The following is an 18,998-nucleotide window of genomic DNA, read 5'->3' on the forward strand; positions in this document are numbered from 1 at the left end:
GGCAGTAAATTAGCGGAGAGCTGTGGTCTGTCAAATTGTTCGTTCTTTTATTCATTCAATCATATTTACTGAGTGCTTACTGTGTGTAGAGCACTGTACTAAGTGCTTGGAAAGTATAGTACAGCAATAGAGAAAGACAATCCCTGCCCACAACAGGCTCACAGTCTAGAAGGGGGTTTAGGGGGAGACAGACATCAATACAAGTAAACAGGCATCAGTATAAATAAATAGAATTATAATTCCGTTAGGGAATTAGGGAAGCAGTGCTCCTCGCAAATAGATGCCTCTCTCTTCACCATGACAGAAGTCACAAATCTCAGCCCTAGCTACCCACACTCATCAATCACTCATCAAAAACACTGGCTTCTAATAATTTCAAACCCAATTTAAGAAAAAAAAAGCTAAGGCCAAATGAGAGCCTCCTGCTCTCCAATTCAGCCAGTGCTTCTTTGACTTTGCCACTGCATTTTCAGCCTTCATATTTCCTTCCTTTCTTCTCGCTCATATGGTGTAATGTATCAGGGGTTGGCTCCCTTTGTGCTCTGGGACCCCCAAGGAACTATCCCGCCCCACACCCACAACTCCCTGAGAAAGAACAGCTCCCAGCATTCTCATCACTGCCTTTAGAGTCTGATTTGGATTTTTTTTTTTGCTTGCATATTTATGTCTGATTTTATAACTCAGGGAATATCATCTTCCCTTGGTCTAGTCTGGCGTGCTTTCTATATAAAATATTGTATTACTTTTTTTCCCTTTCTGAAGTTGTTCTCATCTTTAGGAATGAAGCCATCAAGATGTATCAAAGCCCAGCCTATACGTAGTGCCTGGGAAGATGCTAGTTTTATTGGATGCAATTCAGAAAGGCAGAAAGAAGCTATTATTTAAATAGTCATACATCAGAAACTCTGGTAATATATAATGTGAGAATCACAAACTCAGTGTTGTGTTTCTGGCCCGATTAAAAGGAACTCCAGCAAACCTATAATAATAATAATGGCATTTATTAAGCACTTACTATGTGCAAAGCACTGTTCTAAGCACTGGGAAGGTAACAAGGTGGTCAGGTTGTGCCACAGGGGGCTCACAGACTTAATCCCCATTTTACAGATGAGGTAACTGAGGCACAGAGAAGTTAAGTGACTTGCCCAAAGTCACACAGCTGACAATTGACAGAGTCAGGATTTGAACCCATGACCTCTGACTTCAAAGCCCATGCTCTTTCCACTGAGCCACTATAGTTTAGATAGGTTGAGGTTTCTTTCAAGAGAATACCTTATTTTTTAACAAGCATGATTTTTCCCACAGGGTTGGGGAGAACAGGCAGGATTTAATCCCAAATCCTCATAAACAGGGGCTATCTCTTTGCAGTAGACAACCAAATGTCTGCTTCAGCCAAAATAAGGAACAGAACTGGGCAATCAACAACGTTATTTATTGAGTGAGTTCCTTTATGCACAACACTGCACTAAGCAGGAAAGTACAATGCAAGAGACATGGTAGACATGTTCCCTGCCCATAAGGAGCTTATAGTCTAGAGGAGTCTACAGTCTAGAGGGCAGAAGGAGCTAGCTTTCCTTCTGCTGTTTTCAGCATTGAGATGTTTTCCCTCACAACTTCTGGATAAGAGAAATGTTTTCAGTTTTTTGCTTCATATTTTGGGACAGAGGTGGAGAAATTCAGGTACCCAAAGGCAACTTTGCCCAAGGTTCTGGCTGCAAAATGAGGTTTCTTTGAACACTCCAGATTCCCAAATGATTTTATGTTCTTTTACTCCAATCTTGTAAACTAAGCCAAATGGGCATAAAAGGTATTTATCTCATCTCTCCTCATGCACTTTAGAAAGTGCTGATTATACAGTGAAATCAGTCTTTGTATTTTTATATCGTATGCATTAAATAGCTACTATTGTTGGGGGTTTTGGAAGGAGTGATGAAAATGTGCTATTTAACATTTAAAACTGGCTGTTGTTCACAATATTTATAGGATATTTTTCAAAACACATTCTGCATCCACATTATACAAGGCGTTACAAAGAGCTCACACTACTGCAACATTTAGAGTAAAGAATATATACTTTCTAAACCCTGTAATAAAAGAACAAAACACCAAACTTTTTTTTCAGCGAGTAGCAGAATAATGGCACAAAGTTAAACTTTGAAGTAGTGATATTGGGTGCACCTTTACTTGTAAAAATATGCATTAAAAAGTTAAACTATAATACTTGTGACTATCATATTCAGTCAACTGTTTTTAAAAGCAGACAGTAAAAAGTTTAGGCAAATGAGAAAGAGATTCAATTTGTGTTTTGCAATATGATTAGAATACAGCAGAAAGATGTAGGCGTCAAAGCAATTGTAAAACACAGTGTTTTCACACCTAGAGTGTTAAAATGGTAGGTAAGGCTTTGGAAAGAGTTGGCTCTATTACATAGTATTGAATGTGATATTTAAAGGAATGGAGCTCATAAGTCTAGAGAAAGACCATAATGGATATAAAATTACAAAGAGTGAACATGTTTTCCTTTTCTGGGTAGAATGTGTGCTTTGGATTATCCAAGTTCTCGTTGGTACAATATGCCATAATTGTTTATAAAAATATCTTTTCCTGATTCATATCAACAACAGTGAAACGAACCATGATCCAGCAGGTCTGTTTATGGAAAGACAATGTTTATTACCCTGTTTATTAAGACAGTGTAGAGTGTGGGTAGTCAATCAAGCTACAAAATTCAGAGCCATCATGGAATTCATCACTTCGCTTTGGCTTTGTGGCCTGCCATCATTTAACGATAGATCTCCACTGTCAAATCTGAGGCTCAGTGTAGTCCTTTAGAGTGGTGATCAGCTTAATTGGAAACAGTGTAGACTGGTAGTCAAAAGATCTGGGTTCAAGTCTCAGTCCTGCCACTGGTCTACTCCATGACCTTGGGCAGGTCACTTAACCTCTCTGAGCCTGTCAAATGTAAAATGGGGATAAAATAGATTGTGATCCCTGTGTGGGACAGGGACTATGTCCAAACTCAAACCTCTGTATTAATAGATGCCACAGTTTGAGTAATAATTAATGAAAGCCACAGTTAGATGTCAGTTTGAACCAGGAAACCTTACACACAGTCAAAGAGTTTCATTGGTGATGTCAAGATCAAAGGTGTCACAGAATCCAGCCACCCATCTACAAAGTAAAAGACTCAAACAGACCCGGGAATAACACAGAAATGCTTTGGGGCCCATGTTTCCAAATAATTTGCTAGTGAAAACTCCATTCATTTTTATACCAAATCAATATTAACTTCCCCAGAGTCATTCCACGTTCCCACTCCCTTCCCTCAATCAATCAATCAAATGTATTTATTGAGAGCTGATTATGTGTAGAACACTGTACTAAATGCTTGGGAGAGTTGGGTACAGGTTATAATCATGATCTCTGCACACAATCCAAATGATCCAGTTAAAGGCCCAATCTTTAATAATAATAATAATGGTGGCATTTGCTAAGTGCTGACTGTGGGCCAAACACTGTACTAAGTGTAGGGGTGGATACAAGATAATCAAGTAGAACACAGTCCTTTTCCTTATCCACAGTCTACGTAGGAAGGACAACAGGAATTGAATCCCCATTTTACAGATGAAGAAATTTAGGCACAGAGAAGTTAAGCGACAAGCCCAAGGTCACACAGCAGACAAGTGGTGGAGCAGGGATTAGAACCCAGGTCCTCTGACTCTCAGGCTCGTGCTCTCTCCCTTTGGACACATTATTTCTCTCTTCTACTTAATATTGGGTAGATACGACATGTATCAAAGCATTATTTAAGAAGTGTAAGAACAGAGTTTCAAGACATCCCTTTGAATGTTTGAACTACACAATCTAGTTGCTGCCCAATATAACTCTTTGACTCAATGCTGGAGAGATACAATTTATGTATCAAAGCATTTTATAAGAAGTGTATGAGCAAACAGAGTTTCGAGTCATCCCTTAGAATGTTTGAACTACACATTCTGGTTGTCCAATATAACCCTCCCTTTGAACACAATCAGATAAACCTTTGTGCACAGCTTTGAAGTTCACCTTCCTCCAAGAAAAGCTGTTTCCTTCCTCTGCTGAGATGTGGAATGGAATTAAGACCATTATAGTCTGACAAACACAAATAGTACACAATCACCTTGGTGCGTACTGGAACTGTAACGGGGTGTGTCCCCTGCCTGGTTTTATTCCCTGGGGGGAGGGAGTGTCCCCAAGGGAGAGGGAAAGCATTCCTAAAAGAGGGTCTTATTTCCTTTCATTTTGTTTAATCTAGTTATGCCACGTTTTGCTGAACAAGTGGAAGTTGCCATTGAAGCCCTCAGCGCAAATGTTCCCCAGCCATTTGAAGAGAATGAATTCATAGATGCTTCCCGCTTGGTATACGATGGAGTTCGTGACATCAGGAAAGCAGTGCTGATGATCAGGGTATGTAAGGAACCTCGGAAGGTGAAGTTGGAGGAGAGGGAGGAGATAAGTATCATAGCCAGAAGCAGAAAGACTTAATCAGCGTTCCTTCTTTTCTTTTGCTTTTCAAAATCCCCTTGTACATTTGAATGTGTTTCACAGAAAAAAAAATGTTGGAGAGATGTTTTTTTCTCAACAGGTTTGGTCAACGAAGAGGGTCTCTGGGTTCTAAAATGAAAGGGGAGATATCCAGCTCAGGTTCAATCTGTGCTTAGCGTGAAAATACACGTTTTCTACTCAAAGGCTCCCAGTTGTTTTTTTTATGGTATTTGTTCAGTGTTCACTATGTGTTAAGCACTGTTCTAAGCTAGATACAAATCAATCAGTTTTTGCATGAGTGTTGCATGAGTGGCTCCCCTGGTCCCCTGACCAGGACAACCCCATGCTCCTTCTGATCAGGCAGCCAATCAGGAACAATAGAGCTTTGTTTCATTTCTTTTTTGGTATTTGCTAAGTGCTTACTATGTGCAAAGCACTGTTCTAAGCACTGGGGGGATACAAGGTGATCAGGTTGTCCCACATGGGGCTCACAATCTTAATCTCTATTTTCCAGATGAGGTAACTGAGGCACAGAGAAGTTAAGTGACTTGCCCAAAGTCACACACCCGACAAGTGGCGGAGCTGGGATTAGAACCCATAACCTCTGACTCCCAAGCCTGTGCTCTTTCCACTGAACCACACTGCTTCCCTAATAATATTGGTATTTGTTCAGCACTTCCTATGTGCCAAGCACTGTTCTAAGTGCTGGGGTAGGTACGAGGTCATCAAGTTGTCCCACGTGGAGCTCACAGTCTTCATTCATGAGGCACAGAGAAGTTAAGTGACTTGCCCAAGGTCACACAGCTGGTAATTGGCAGAGGTGGAATTCGAAACCCATGACCTATGACTCCCAAGCCCAGGCTCTTTCCATTAAGCCACTCTGCTTCTCATTCTAATGTAAATTAGTTTTCTTCTTGAAAGAGGCCAGTGATTCATTTTCATTCATGTCCTCATCCAGGGTCTTCTCCAACTCACCCAACCATTGGGTGGTTTAACACAGAAGTCACCTAAATCAATCGGTTATATTTAATGAGTGCTTACTATGTGCAGAGAACTGTACAAAGGGCTTGGGAGAGGACACTACAACAGAGTTGGTAGACATGTTCCCTGCCCACAAGGAGCCTACATTCTAGAGGAGACAGACATTAAAATAAATTACTGAATAGGTAAATAAGCACTGTGGGGCCCAGGGTGATGTGAATATCAAAAGCTTAAATGATAGAGATCAAAGCACAATGGTGATGCAGAAGGGAGAGGGTGAAGGGGAGAGAAAGTCTTAGTAAGGGAAGGCCTCTTGGAGAAGATGAGATGTTAATTAGGCTTTGAAGATGGGGAGCGTGGTTGTCTGCTGGATATGAAGGGGGAGGGAATTCCAGGTTGGAGGTCTCATCAGCAAGATAAGCTTGATTGAGAAGGTGGGTGTTAGAAGAGCCAAGTGAACATGCTGTGCTGCAGTAGGAAATATAGGAGGGGACAAGGTAATTGAGTGCTTTGAAGCCAATGGTGAGGAGCTTCGTTTTGTTGGGGAAGTGGAACCACTGGAATGACTGGAGGTTCTTGAGGAGTGGGTCACCATGGACTGAGTGGTGTTTTCAGAAAAATGATCCAGTCAGCAGGGTGGAGAATGGCCTGGAGTGGGGAGATTCAGGAGGTAGGTAGGTCAGTGAGGAGGCCGACACAGTAGCTAAGGCAGGATAGGATAAGTGACTGCATCAGCATAGCAGCAATTCAAATTTAGAGGAAAAGGCAGATTTTTGTGATGTTGTGAAGGTCAAACTGATAGTATTTTGTGAAGGATGGAATATGTGGGTTGAATGAAAGATGAGTGGAGTATAACACCAAGGTTATGGGCTTGTGAGGCAAGGAGGATTGTGGTGCTGTGTACAATGAAGGGAAGGCCAGGGGAAGAGCAGGATTTGGGTGGGAAGATGAAACATTCTGTTTTGGACATGTTAAGTCCCCAAATGTTAGTTTTCAGGCAAACCATTGTGAAGATCTTTGCTAATAATGACCACTCAGATTCCAGCTAATCAGGGAATTCCATAAATCCTAAGGGTCAGGGAACATGTCTGCTAATTCTGTTGTATGTACTCTTCCATGCGTTTAATACAGGGCTCTGTACAAAGAAAGCCCTCAATAGATATTGATTGATTGATAATCCTCGTACATTTCGATTCTCCTGAGTCTGATTCCCTTTCCAGACAGTAAATTGAGTTCTTGAGGAGGTGCATTCACTCTTTCAAACCACTGGGGTGTGCTGCAGGGTACAGAATGGCCTCCTAATGGCCTGGAAGAGTGAATTAACCTCAACAAATACCTGATTTACTAGCAGAAAGAAAACCTCTGGGGAGAATCTGGCCCACATATAATTTAAATGCTTTATCCTCCTGTCTATCAGCTATTACTCTAAAGTCTTACAAGAAAGCAAAACACACTGAAAATGTAGATGCATGGAGGGAAAAACAATCTTGACTTAAATGAATGGTCAGATCCTGAGTCAGGTGACTTCCTGCCAATGACCAGTTCCCAGTTTTTTAAACAGACAGCAAATTTTGAAGGAAAAACACACTGAAAATGTAGACGCATGTAGGGAAAAACAACCTTGACTTAAATGAATGGTCAGATCCTGAGTCAGGTGACTTCCTGCCAATGACCAGTTCACAGTTTTCTAAAAAGATAGCAAATTTTAAAGGAAACCCCAAGCAATCCCAAAAGGCATGTGAAGTGGTGGGGCCAAAGATTTCCCCTCTCCAACTGGCAGATTCTGAGTCAGGTGACGTCCTGCCAATGACCAGTTCTCAGTTTTCTAAACAGACAGCCAATTTTGAAGGAAACCCCAAGCAATCCCAAAAGGCATGTGAAGTGGTGGAGCCAAAGATTTCCCCTCTCCAACTGACCCATCAGAGAAGCAAAACAATCCTGAAAATTGACTCATCTAGTTATCAACTCTTCTTCCTTCTCTTCTGCTCTCAGTCATTACAGTGTGCAGAGCACTGAACTAAGGTTTTAGACAGTACAATACAAAAGAGTAGGGAGACACATTCCTTACCCAAGAGGATTTTAGGTCAATAATGATGAGGGAGTGGGGCCAAGGATCAAATGTGTTTTTGATAACCAAGGAACTTCCCAGCCGATCATTATTAAAAGATTTGAAGACTGCTCTAATCTGCTTTCCGCACAAACATGGAACCTTTAAGGTTACTCTTGAATGGCAAAACTCAACACCAGCCCTTTCCTCCCTCCCTCCCATAATTTCTGTGAGATAGTCCCTTTCTAACAGTTTGTAGTTGGTTAGCCTGTCCTTTTTAATCTGGAAGCAAAAAGTTTTATAGGATTTACGAGCTGTAAGACAGTATCATAAGTTGGGATGAAATGGCATAGTCTTGTTAGATTGTGTCATTCTTCCTTCATGACATTTTATTCAATTTGATCAGGTGAATGCTGTTCTTAATGATAATGCAGCAGGATGCATTATTGAGCTTTTTAATCACTTGTTGTCCTGAAAAGGGCTATACCATCAGTAGTATCATCTTCAAAATCCAAGGACAACTCTTACTCTAACTTTACAGTTAAAATGTAGGAAGATAAAAAGTGGTTTTCTTTTCAGCATCTACAATCTGACCAAGCTTAACGATCCTGCCTGTAATTTTTAAAAGACTGTCCCTTCACAAACTGCTGGAAATTGCTTTCAGATTTTAATGAATCAATGTTCTCTTTTCTAACTAATTAAATTCATTTATCAACAAATGATACATTATTTTGCAAGAAGAAAGAGAATTATATTTCCAAGAACCATAAGAGTAGAAGGGACTTTGAATGGCTAACTAGTCCATTCCTCTGCCTTCAGACATGGCTACACTTAAGATAACAGGTAGGAAGCAAAATTTTGTCAGGTGAACAGAAGGGGTCATAGAATGTTTTCCTACTGATATACCAGAGATATCAAAATGCCGTTACACCACAGATCCAGAGACGCTCAGGGTAATGTCAGTGCATCCTTCTGTAACTCCTCCTGTTTAATGCATTTCTTAATATGTAGGGACCGTCTCTATATGTTGCCGATTTGTACTTCCCAGGTGCTTAGTACAGTGCTCTGCACACAGTAAGTGCTCAATAAATATGATCGAATGAATGAAAGTCTCTAATCCTGCAGGTAAGTCTCTTTCCTATTCAATTAATCAATCATTTATTAAGCACTTGCTGTATGCAGGGCTCTGTATTCAGCCCTTGGGGGAGTGCCATATAACAGAGTTGGTAGACATGTTCCCTGACCACAAGGAGCTTATAGTCTAGAAAAGGAGACTATTGAAAGGAGGCAAACACTTAAAAAAGTTATGATTATGTATATAAGTGCTGTGAGGCTAAAGGTGGGGTGAATAAAGGGTACAAATCCAAGTTCAAAGGTGACACAGAAGCTGGGGGGAGTAGGGGAATTGAGGGCTAGTTTGAGAAGACCTCTTGGAGTAAATATGATTTTAATAAGGTTTTGAAGGTGGAGGAAGCCATCATCTATCAAATATAGAAGGGTGAGGGAGTGCCAGGCCAGAGGCAGAACATGGGCAAGGTGTCATTGAGGAGATAGACAAGATCAGTTACAGTGAATAGGTTGGTGTTAGAGGAATGAATTGAACGTGCTGAGTTGTAGTAGGAAATCAGTGAGGTAAGGTAGGAGGGGACAAAGTGATTGTGTGCTTTAAACCCAATGGCAAGGTGTTCCATTTGATGCAGAGGTGGATGGGCAATGCCTGGAGGTTCTTCAGGAGTCAGTAAACATGGACTGAATGGGTTAATTTTCTTTGAAAATGACTATCAGCTGATCCCCATCAGTGCCTATCAACTATTTAACAACCCTTAAATAATCTTATTAGATCATCCCCAAATCTTCTCTCCTGCAGGCCAAAAAATGTCAAGTCTTTTACCCTTTCCTCTTAATCAGTTAATCATAGGTGCTGAACAATAGGACCTATTGTCCACCCCCTTAATCTTGTTGGTGGATTATCTCCAACTAATAATTACTATGGCATTTGCTAGGGGCTTTTTATATGCTAAGCCATTGCATCACTTATGCCCTTAGTCCTGTATTTCTTAACCCTGTGAAACTCACACAGTGCCACACACAACACCTTTGTACATATTTTTATTCTCTGTCATTTCCCCTATCTGTAATTTATTTTAATGTTTGTCTCTCACTCAATACTGTAAACATCTTGTGAACAGGGATCATGTCTACCAACTCTAATTTACTGCACTCTCCCAGGTGCTTAGTACAGGGCTCTACACCCAGTAAGTGCTCAATACACCACTGATTGATTGATTGATTGATTGGGGTAAAGGCAAGATAATTATGTAAGACATGTTCCCTGTCTCACATGGACCTCAAAGTCTAAGAGGGGAGGAAAACAGGTATTTCAGCATTTTACAGATGAGAAAACTGAGGCACAGAAAATTATCCAAAGTAACCCAGCAGTCATGTGATGGAGCCAGAATTGTAACCCAAGTCTTCTGACTTCTAAGCCTGGACTCTTTCCACTGTGCCATACTGTTTTTCAGTATATAGTTGTTAATGTCTATCTACATTCATCAACCAAGTGACTCTTAATGACATCATTTGAAAACAATATAAACATGACTCCTAAATAGAATAGCATTAGGAAGATATAGATATGCAGTTAAATAACTGAAGTCACAGCTAGCTCTTCCTGGGTATTATACTGCTGGATTTTCTAATGGGAGTAACATAGGAAATTATGTTGAAAACATGAGGTAAAGAAGATCAATCCTCTCATTCTGGTGAATATATGAATTTAATTCTGAGAATTTCTGAGGAGCAAAGTAGTTGAAGGCACTTTCAAATGTAGTCAGCATCTTTTTACCTCACCCAGCTGCTCTCAGTACCAAAACATGTGGAACAATCAGCATATTGTTAAAAACTGGTGCCAGTTCATGTATTTATAAGCTACAAAAGAGATAAGAGAAAATGACTGAAGTAAATTATTGTAACCCTGCGAATTAGCGCATGAAGTTAAGCTTACTCCTCTCTTTAATGTAAAGATATGGGGTTTTACTTTGGGAAAACAATGATCATTGAAATGTCTAGAAAAGATATTCTCATGTCTGTCATCCCCCTTTTCTGTCGAGTGAGTTTTCTCCTAAGAGCTAAAGATGAAGTCACTTTTAATCTTACCATTGCATGTCAGCAAAATTTACCAACTTGCTATAATTTTCCCCCAGCATATCAAAAGCAATGGAATTGTCAGAGCAGATTATCTGTGTTCACATTGCAAATCCTACCTGTTATTTGAACTGAACTGTTTTCTCTGCACCTTAGTTTGATAAAGTGAGGGAACAAAACTTTTTTATTTATTTATTTTTGCCTTTAATGTCCTCGAGAAAGAAAATTGAGTACGGTCACACTGTTGAGAGAATGTTAATATAGTTGACAGAGAGACAAGATGAGACTAGCTTGGAAAACTGTTGAGTGGAACATAATATTGGCATGGAAGGCCTGATTCATGCCTGCCTGCCAGATCAAATCAGGAACAAGATTTGATCAGTAGGGTTGGAGGTAGTCAATGAATCCAGTCCAGTTGAATGCAAATGGACTTGGTGGAGTTGGAATTGGAAGAAGACAGGTTTCAGTTCTGCTGCCTCCCGTGAATGCTTCATGAATGCCTCCCATGAAAGGAAACTTCCACTGTTTCTGCCAGTGGGAAATTCAAGATCCCCACTGTTTTTCATTTTTCAAGACCATAGCAGATTAGATTTGTATGCAGTGGAGATAACTTCTTCCAAGGTCTTCAGCTTCTCAGCCCAAGGGGCTTCATAAAATGTGATCACTTGTCAGGAGGTGGGGTTCCAGGCCTGGGTCAGGAGAATCCACTGCAACATGGCAATATTTTGTCGTGTTTTCAGATGTAAGAATACTGGGAACTCAGTTTGCTGTGATATGTCCCAGTTCATTCCGGCCCGGGGGTAAACTCTCATAAAGCTTGCCTAGGAACACTGTGTGTGGCATTTTGGTAACAGCTGAACTATGATTTTTTTTTTCAGACAAAAAGAATAAGAAATCAGGGTTGGGCCACTTCTGTTCCGAGGAGATTGCAAATCTCCATGATGTTATGTCATTTGCTGAAGTTTCTGGGAATTGGATTCTGGGGTTGGTAGCTAGTGTTTAGTGAGGATACCCATTGTGCAATCCCTAAAAGTGAGATTAAGGAAAGGGGCAAGTGGGAATTAGACGCCTAAATGCCCGTGATCGCTGTATCCCTAGCAGCTTCTCTAAAGATTGCAGGTCCTCACTACTCATCATCTTCACCATCATCAGTATTTATTGACTGGTGTATGCAGAACACTGGGTTAGACCTTGGGAACATAAAAGTACATTTGAATCTTTATAAATTTGATTCTCCCTGGAAAGTTCAAGCTCCAGGAAGCATTCTTGAACTGTCTTCCCCATTGGGGGTGAAATTACTTGAGGCGTTATTATCATTTAGAATGCTTGCCCGAGCTCTCAAGATGATATTCACACTGCAGCCCTTGAGTCATCCAAATCAACCAATCAATCTTAGCTCTGTGCTAAGCACTTGAGGGTGTACAATACAACAGAGTTTGTAGGAGGCATCATTACTCCAAACTGTTCATGCCAATTACTTTTAGCTGGTCTTAAATTGCTCGTTTTTCACTGTCATGAGCAAGAAGATTAATAAATGCCAGTCTATCATTTAATTAATGATTATTGAGGACTTACTGTGGGTACAATTATAATGGAGTTTTCAGCAATTTCTAACACACTGCTTACTGTCTAGTGTTATCACCAGAACATAAAAAATGTTTTAATTTTTCTCTCTCACTAAATGCTTCATTCAGAGCCTTGTCCATGCAAAAAATCATGGACCCCTAATTATGAGGCGTCATTCAACCACTGGCAGCTGGGCAGGGCAATGTTTAGTCCATTTCCCTCTGTTCTTCCTCAAGGATTCTGGTTCCTCTTAGATTTGGGAGGAGACTGGACCAGGTTTGCCAATGGGCAGAGGTCCTGAGGGATGTCCAGATCAGGATCCCAGACCAGCTTCAAGATGGTATCAAAGGTAGCAGCGAAGCAGCAGCTGCTTAGCTTGCAGTAAACAAGACTATAATCTCCCTGTAGACTGTAAGCTCCTTGTGAGAAATATTACAGGTGCCAACTATATTGTATTGTACTGTCCCAAGCACTTAGTACAATGCTCTGAATACAGTAAGTGCTCAATAAACATCACTGATTGACTGATTGATTGATTGCAGCTTTAAACTCTTTTAGGACGTAGTCTGTGTCTTTTGTCCCTACTGTCCTCTCTCAAGCATTATAGATTCTCAATAAATATCAGTCAGTCAGTCATATTTACTGAGCACTTACGGTGTGCAGAGCACTGTACTAAGCACTTGGGAGAATACAATGCAACAATATACCAGACACATTTCCTGCCCACAATGAGTTTACAGTTAAAAGGGAAGACAGATATATAAATGAATAAATTACAGATATGGACATAAGAACTGTGGGGCTGGGAGAGGGGGATGAATAAAGGAAACAAGTCAGGGTGACGCGGAAGGGAGGGGGAGAAGAGGAAAGGAGAGCTTAGTCAGGGAAGGCCTCTTGGAGGAGATGTACCTTCAATAAGGCTTTGAAGCAAGGGAGAGTAATTGCCTGTCAGATTTGTGGACAGAGGGTGTTCCAAGCCAGAGCTAGGTCAAGGGAAAGAGGTTGGTAGCGAGATAGATGAGATCGAGGTATCATGAGAAGGTTGCCACTGACTGACTCCCCCACTGGGCAACAGTCAATTGTAGTCTTCACTAGAAAGATATATTTTGAAAATTTCCCCTCTCCCAGGGAAGAGGGAGTACTAGAGAATAGGCAGTGGGTGAGTGAGCAATAAAACTGATTTTTGGAATGCCTTGGTTATTTATCTTCCGAAGCTCTCTGCAGGACCCCACAGCCACCCATCATTCGATTAGTCTGATGGATATTGACCTGAACCTAATCATTAGACCCTAAAGAAGATCACTCTCTGAAAAAATAAAATTCCTGCCCCTCTCCCCCTCACTCTATTCCTTTCTTCCTCCCTCTCATTCTCCTTATTCTGCTTCTCCAGACCCCAGAAGAATTGGAGGATGATTCAGACTTTGAACAGGAAGATTATGATGTTCGCAGCCGGACAAGTGTACAAACAGAGGATGACCAGCTCATAGCTGGACAGAGTGCAAGGGTAAGTATCCATCTTCAGAGGAAGCTTGGCTGATTGTCCTGCTGTGATGGGAATCTGCATCTAAAGAAGATGGAGGGAATTTTATTCTCTCAGGGCCATCTACCCTGGTGACTCTGGAAAAGGTTTACGTCTGAGCACGAAGCTTCCTGTGGAAACTTGTGCTTTATTAATTTACAGAATGCTAAACTCTTACATGGTGGGCATTTTTAGGTTTCAATTTATAAATAATTCTGGATTGTTTTAGAAGACTTTACCAGGTTTGGTTTTATGCCATCAGTTCAAGGTGGTAATGGTTGTACTGCCTACATAAAAATGATGGCTCAGAGAGGGTGAATATTAATAATAAATGTCGTAATTGTTAAGCCCTTTGTGCCAAGCACTGTACTAAGTGCTGGGTCAGATACAAGATAATCAGGTCAGACATAGTGTCCTCTCCCTCCTGGGGCTCAGAGCTTAAGTAGGAGGGAGTACAGTTATTGAATCTACATTTAACAGAACAGCAAACTGAGTCACAGAGAAGTTAAGTGACTTGGTCATAGAAGGCAAGAGGCAGAGATGGGATTAGAATCTAGTTCCTCCGACTCCCAGGCCTGTGGTCTTTCCACTACGCCATGCCGCTTCTTATGACAGAGTAAACTGTCTGCCATTACTCAACAAGTCAGTGTCCAAGCCTGGAATCAGAAACTAGATGTGATTGGTTCAGTGGCACTCTGCCCTTATTGCCTCTCTTAATGGGTTTTTCTGTAAATGGTGACTGTGATTTAATGATACAGTGAACCAAACTGTCCCATTATCTCAAACCTACTGCAATTGACTTTCCTAGTTTTAGGGTGTTTCAAGTGGTCTAGGGAGGGATGGCTTTTTGGACACCCCCCCAACCCAAAGGGGTGGAACTCTTTACCTCACATCACCATTGACCGTTTTCCTTTTTTAAGTCAGGCCATCCCTAGGACAGAAATAAATCATCAAGCAATATTTTAACATATGCTTGTACATATTTTTTACTCTATTTATTTATTTATTTATTTTATTTGTACATATCTATTCTATTTATTTTATTTTGTTAGTATGTTTGGTTTTGTTCTCTGTCTCCCCCTTTTAGACTGTGAGCCCACTGTTGGGTAGGGACTGTCTCTATATGTTGCCAATTTGTACTTCCCAAGCGCTTAGTACAGTGCTCTGCACATAGTAAGCGCTCAATAAATACGATTGATGATGATGATGATGATCCTGGGATAAATGTCATCCACCAATGGTCCAGACTCTTCTCAATGGAAGCCATCTTAGATGTCACCATTTCACTGTGCATTTGAAAATGAATGTTGGAATTTTTTTAAGTTTTCTTGTTTTTAAGGGAAAAGAAGTGATAGATTTTAGTCCTCTTTGTCTTCCTTCCTAAACCCTCCCCCATGCTGAGTATTCTGTCTTAAACACAGGATCATTCACTCATTCCTTCAATCATATTTATTGAGTGCGTACTGTGTGCAGAGCACTGTACTAAGCGCTTGGGAAGTACAAGTCGGCAACATATAGAGATGGTCCCTACCCAACAACAGGCTCACAGTCTAGAAGGGGGAGACAGACAACAAAACAAAACATGCAGACAGGTGTCAAAACCATTAGAATAAGTAGAATTATAGCTATAGGCACATCATTAATAAAATAATGAGTAATAAATATGTACAAGTACAATAAATAGAGTAATAAATCTGTACAAACATATACAAGTGCTGTGGGGAGGGGAAGGAGGTAGGGCAGAGGAGGGGGATGGGGAGGAGGAAAGGAAAAAGGGGACTCAGCCTGGGAAGGCCTCCTGGAGGAGGTGAGCTCTCAGTAGGGCTTTGAAGGGAGGAAGAGAGCTAGTTTGGCAGATGTGTGGAGGGAGGGCATTCCAGGCCAGGGGAAGGACATGGGCTGGGAGTCGACGGCATGTCAGGTGAGAATGAGGCACAGTGAGGAGGTTAGCGGCAGAGGAGTGGAGGGTGCGGACTGGGCTGTAGAAGGAGAGAAGGGAGGTGAGGTAGGAGGGGGCGAGGTGATGGAGAGCCTTGAAGCCGAGAGTGAGGAGTTTTTGCTTGATTTGTAGGTTGACAGGCAAACACTGGAGATTTTTTGAGGATCATGGTGAAGAGGCATTTGAGAAATGATTGTCTCAGCTTCTCACCAATTCTGGAATCAAACAGTCATTTTTCAGAATCTAAAATAAAAATGTTAAAAGGATAGGATTTAGTAGGGGGAAATGAGGAGGAACTAGTTCAGCATGCTCATTTAATAATAATTATTATTCATAATGATAATATTTGCTGAGTGCTTACTTTGTACAGAGCACTGTACCAGACTCTTGAAAATATGCAGAATATTTTCGAATTGAAAGTAGAGCACATCCACAAAAAACTTCTGATCTGATGGGGAAGGAAGATATACTTAGGAAAATGACTTTACAACATCAAAATGAACTCTAATCCTATCTGCCCCTCCCTATTTTATTTCCTCCCCATCCTCTCCCTATCTACCTAGAAATAACAAAGTTCCTAAACTTCTATGAATGTTCAAAGATCCTGTACCTGTTTTCCCAGCTCTCCTGTCCAACTATGAGTAAGAGTCAGGGTGCTGTGAGCCCCCAAGTAGCCCATCCCCAGTGAGTGGGACCTTGAGCCACATACCCTCCGGTTCATCTTCCTTTTATTCCTGAGTTACGCAGAGAAAGATGTGGACTCCACCCAGACTATAGTACTTACCCTAAAGCAATTTCCCCACTCCATATTGTTAACCCACAAGGGTGCCATCCATAAACAGGTTGAAGTTGTTATTAATAACAATTGTGCTATTTTAAGTGCTTACTATGTGCCAACCACTGTACTCAGTGCTGGGGTAGATACAAGGTCATTGGTCAGATACAGTTTCAGTTCCATGTAGGGCTCACAATTGAAGTTGGAGGAACATCTAGTGTGGATGGAGACTAACAACCTGTCTTATCCTGCTTATTCTGTCATAAAGAAAAGACTGTCCAAGAGAGGAGACCTATTGTTGTCTCTGAGCTGTTCATCCCTTTTGGTCAGTTAATCCACACAAGGATAAGGCTTCTTGATTAGCTGTTAGCTACAAGTCTTTGGCTGCAAACCTCCCCTCAGTAGAACATAACACAAATTGGGAGAAACATTTTGTTAAAATGGATTCAGGTTGGCCAGGACCACACAGCCACACAGGCTAATAAGTGCTGATTTCTAACTTGCCAAAATGTTTTTTTTGTAGTCCTTCAAGCACCAGTGGCTGCAGATACCATTTGATGGGTTGAAAAATCCGTGGCCTGCCTTGGGTTTGGAGAGTTGTCTCATTTTTGTAAGGGCCTGGCCGAAGTTCTGAGCTTAACAGAAAAAAAAAATAGCTGCATGCACTGCAGCTGTGAGCTACTGTTGCCACAAGACTGGGCTCTTGAACATTTTTGAATCCCCAGTTGAAAGAGGTAGTTCCCACGTTTCTTTTGGCCACAAAGCCCCTCAGGGAGGACGGAATGTGCTGTAAACTATGCTAAAGTAATACTGATTTGCCACCTTCTGCTTCTGGCTTTTTAAACCTTACCGCCATATCTTGTCTGATACAAGGAATTCAGCAGTTGCAAATTATGCATTTTGCTGCTTATTTGGATGAACGTTGACTGCATTTTCTTGTATGGAAAGGCTTTAATGTGTTAACATTTCAAACTGCTGAGTTACATTGATAAGACCTAATTAAAACTCATGTGTTGAATTTTAATTTGATTAACTTGCAAATTTCTCATTTTGTGATCTACTGTTTATAGATAACCTTTTTTAATTCCAGTTTCCAGGAAAGGTCAATTATGAATTTTTAAAAGCCAAAAGCATTTTAAGAATATTCAAAAAAGGACTTGGGGCTGACTGAAAGTGACAGAAACAGGAGAAAATGTAATGGTGCTTCTATTTGACACACACCATTAAGTGCATTATCAACATGATGGCATTTATTAAGCGCTTCCTGTGTGCAAAGCACTGTTCTAAGTGCTGGGGAAGTTACAAGGTGATCAGGTTGTCCCACGTGGGGCTCACAGTCTTAATCCCCATTTTAAAGATGAGGGAACTGAGGCACAGAGAAGTGAAGTGACTTGCCCAAAGTCACACAGCTGACGATTGGCAGAGCCGGGATTTGAACCCATGACCTCTGACTCCAAAGCCTGGGCTCTTTCCACTGAGCCACACTAATTCACGCTGCATTATGTGGGTTGCAGTACCCTAGCATCAGAATAGGGTTTCATAAGTGGCCTTGGGCAGTTTCACCAACTCCCTTCTCTGAAGAATAGAGATAATTTTGGTACTTGAGGTTGTCTGGAGATTCTAGCAGGGGAGTACAGCCACTCATATGCCCTTGACCAAAGAACGGTACTCCTCTATCGGGTCGTCCTCTTTGTCTGAGCATGCAGCTTCTGAAGGGACGCATATGAAGCGGTGAGGAAGAAAGGGGCATCCATCTAGCCAGCCAGATCACCTAATCAGCTCTGGTTCAGATGTCACAGCCAGATGGCCCTGGAATGGTGGCATGCTCTTTCACTTTGCTATGGAGTGAAAGGAAGAAGGAGAGGAGACAGGAGCATTAGACACTCTCTGTTGGTTGATCTTTTTGTTGGTCTAAAACATGCATGCCCTTCCTCCAATCCTTCAGGGCCACTGATACTCAGGAAAGTCATTACAGCATGCACTCTTAGCCCACTCATGGGAAGTTGTGTTGAACATTTGAAACACCCAGATTAGCCGTCTTGAATTTTGGTAGTGTTCATTTCTATTTGGCAATTGTTCACCATGTCTCTGTGGATTTCTTTTGTGGAAAGTTTTATTTAGCCACTGAGATGCCACATTGTGGCAGAAGGTCCTTCCCTTCATATGATCTACTTTCAATATTGAAAGAGTTGAGTCCCCTCATTTGGAAAATATTTGTCAAACTGAAATATAACTAGATGTTCCTGTCAATAATATAGGGGGTTTCCTATATTTTGCTCATAATCAGCAAAAACCAATATCCAATATCTGACACTGTGGTCTATACCTGTGAAACTCTATGTATGACTAATGCTTTTGTGTTGGCTAGAGTTTGATTAGTTGTGCCTAAGATATTGAAGATAGCACTGTGGAATCTGGAACTTGGAAACTAATGGTGGATGGCAAGTGATGTTACCTTCATGAGTGCAAACCCAGTGGATCGAATAGGGAAAACCAGGCCTCC

At 41.2% G+C, this 18,998-nt stretch overlaps 1 protein-coding gene across 4 annotated transcripts in view; it reads left to right on the forward strand.

Moving 5' to 3' along the window:
- The window catches only part of CTNNA2 (catenin alpha 2), a 1,073,907-nt gene that overhangs the window by 1,002,106 nt on the left and 52,803 nt on the right, over window positions 1-18,998 (forward strand). For all 4 annotated transcript variants that reach the window (XM_038752080.1, XM_038752081.1, XM_038752083.1 and 1 more), the window contains 2 exons: window positions 4,295-4,446; window positions 13,653-13,766. In XM_038752080.1, coding sequence (XP_038608008.1) covers window positions 4,295-4,446; window positions 13,653-13,766 — 266 coding nt within the window. The remainder of the gene's footprint in view (window positions 1-4,294; window positions 4,447-13,652; window positions 13,767-18,998) is intronic.

This window comes from Tachyglossus aculeatus, chromosome 10 (assembly GCF_015852505.1).
Source record: "Tachyglossus aculeatus isolate mTacAcu1 chromosome 10, mTacAcu1.pri, whole genome shotgun sequence".
NCBI lineage: Eukaryota > Metazoa > Chordata > Mammalia > Monotremata > Tachyglossidae > Tachyglossus > Tachyglossus aculeatus.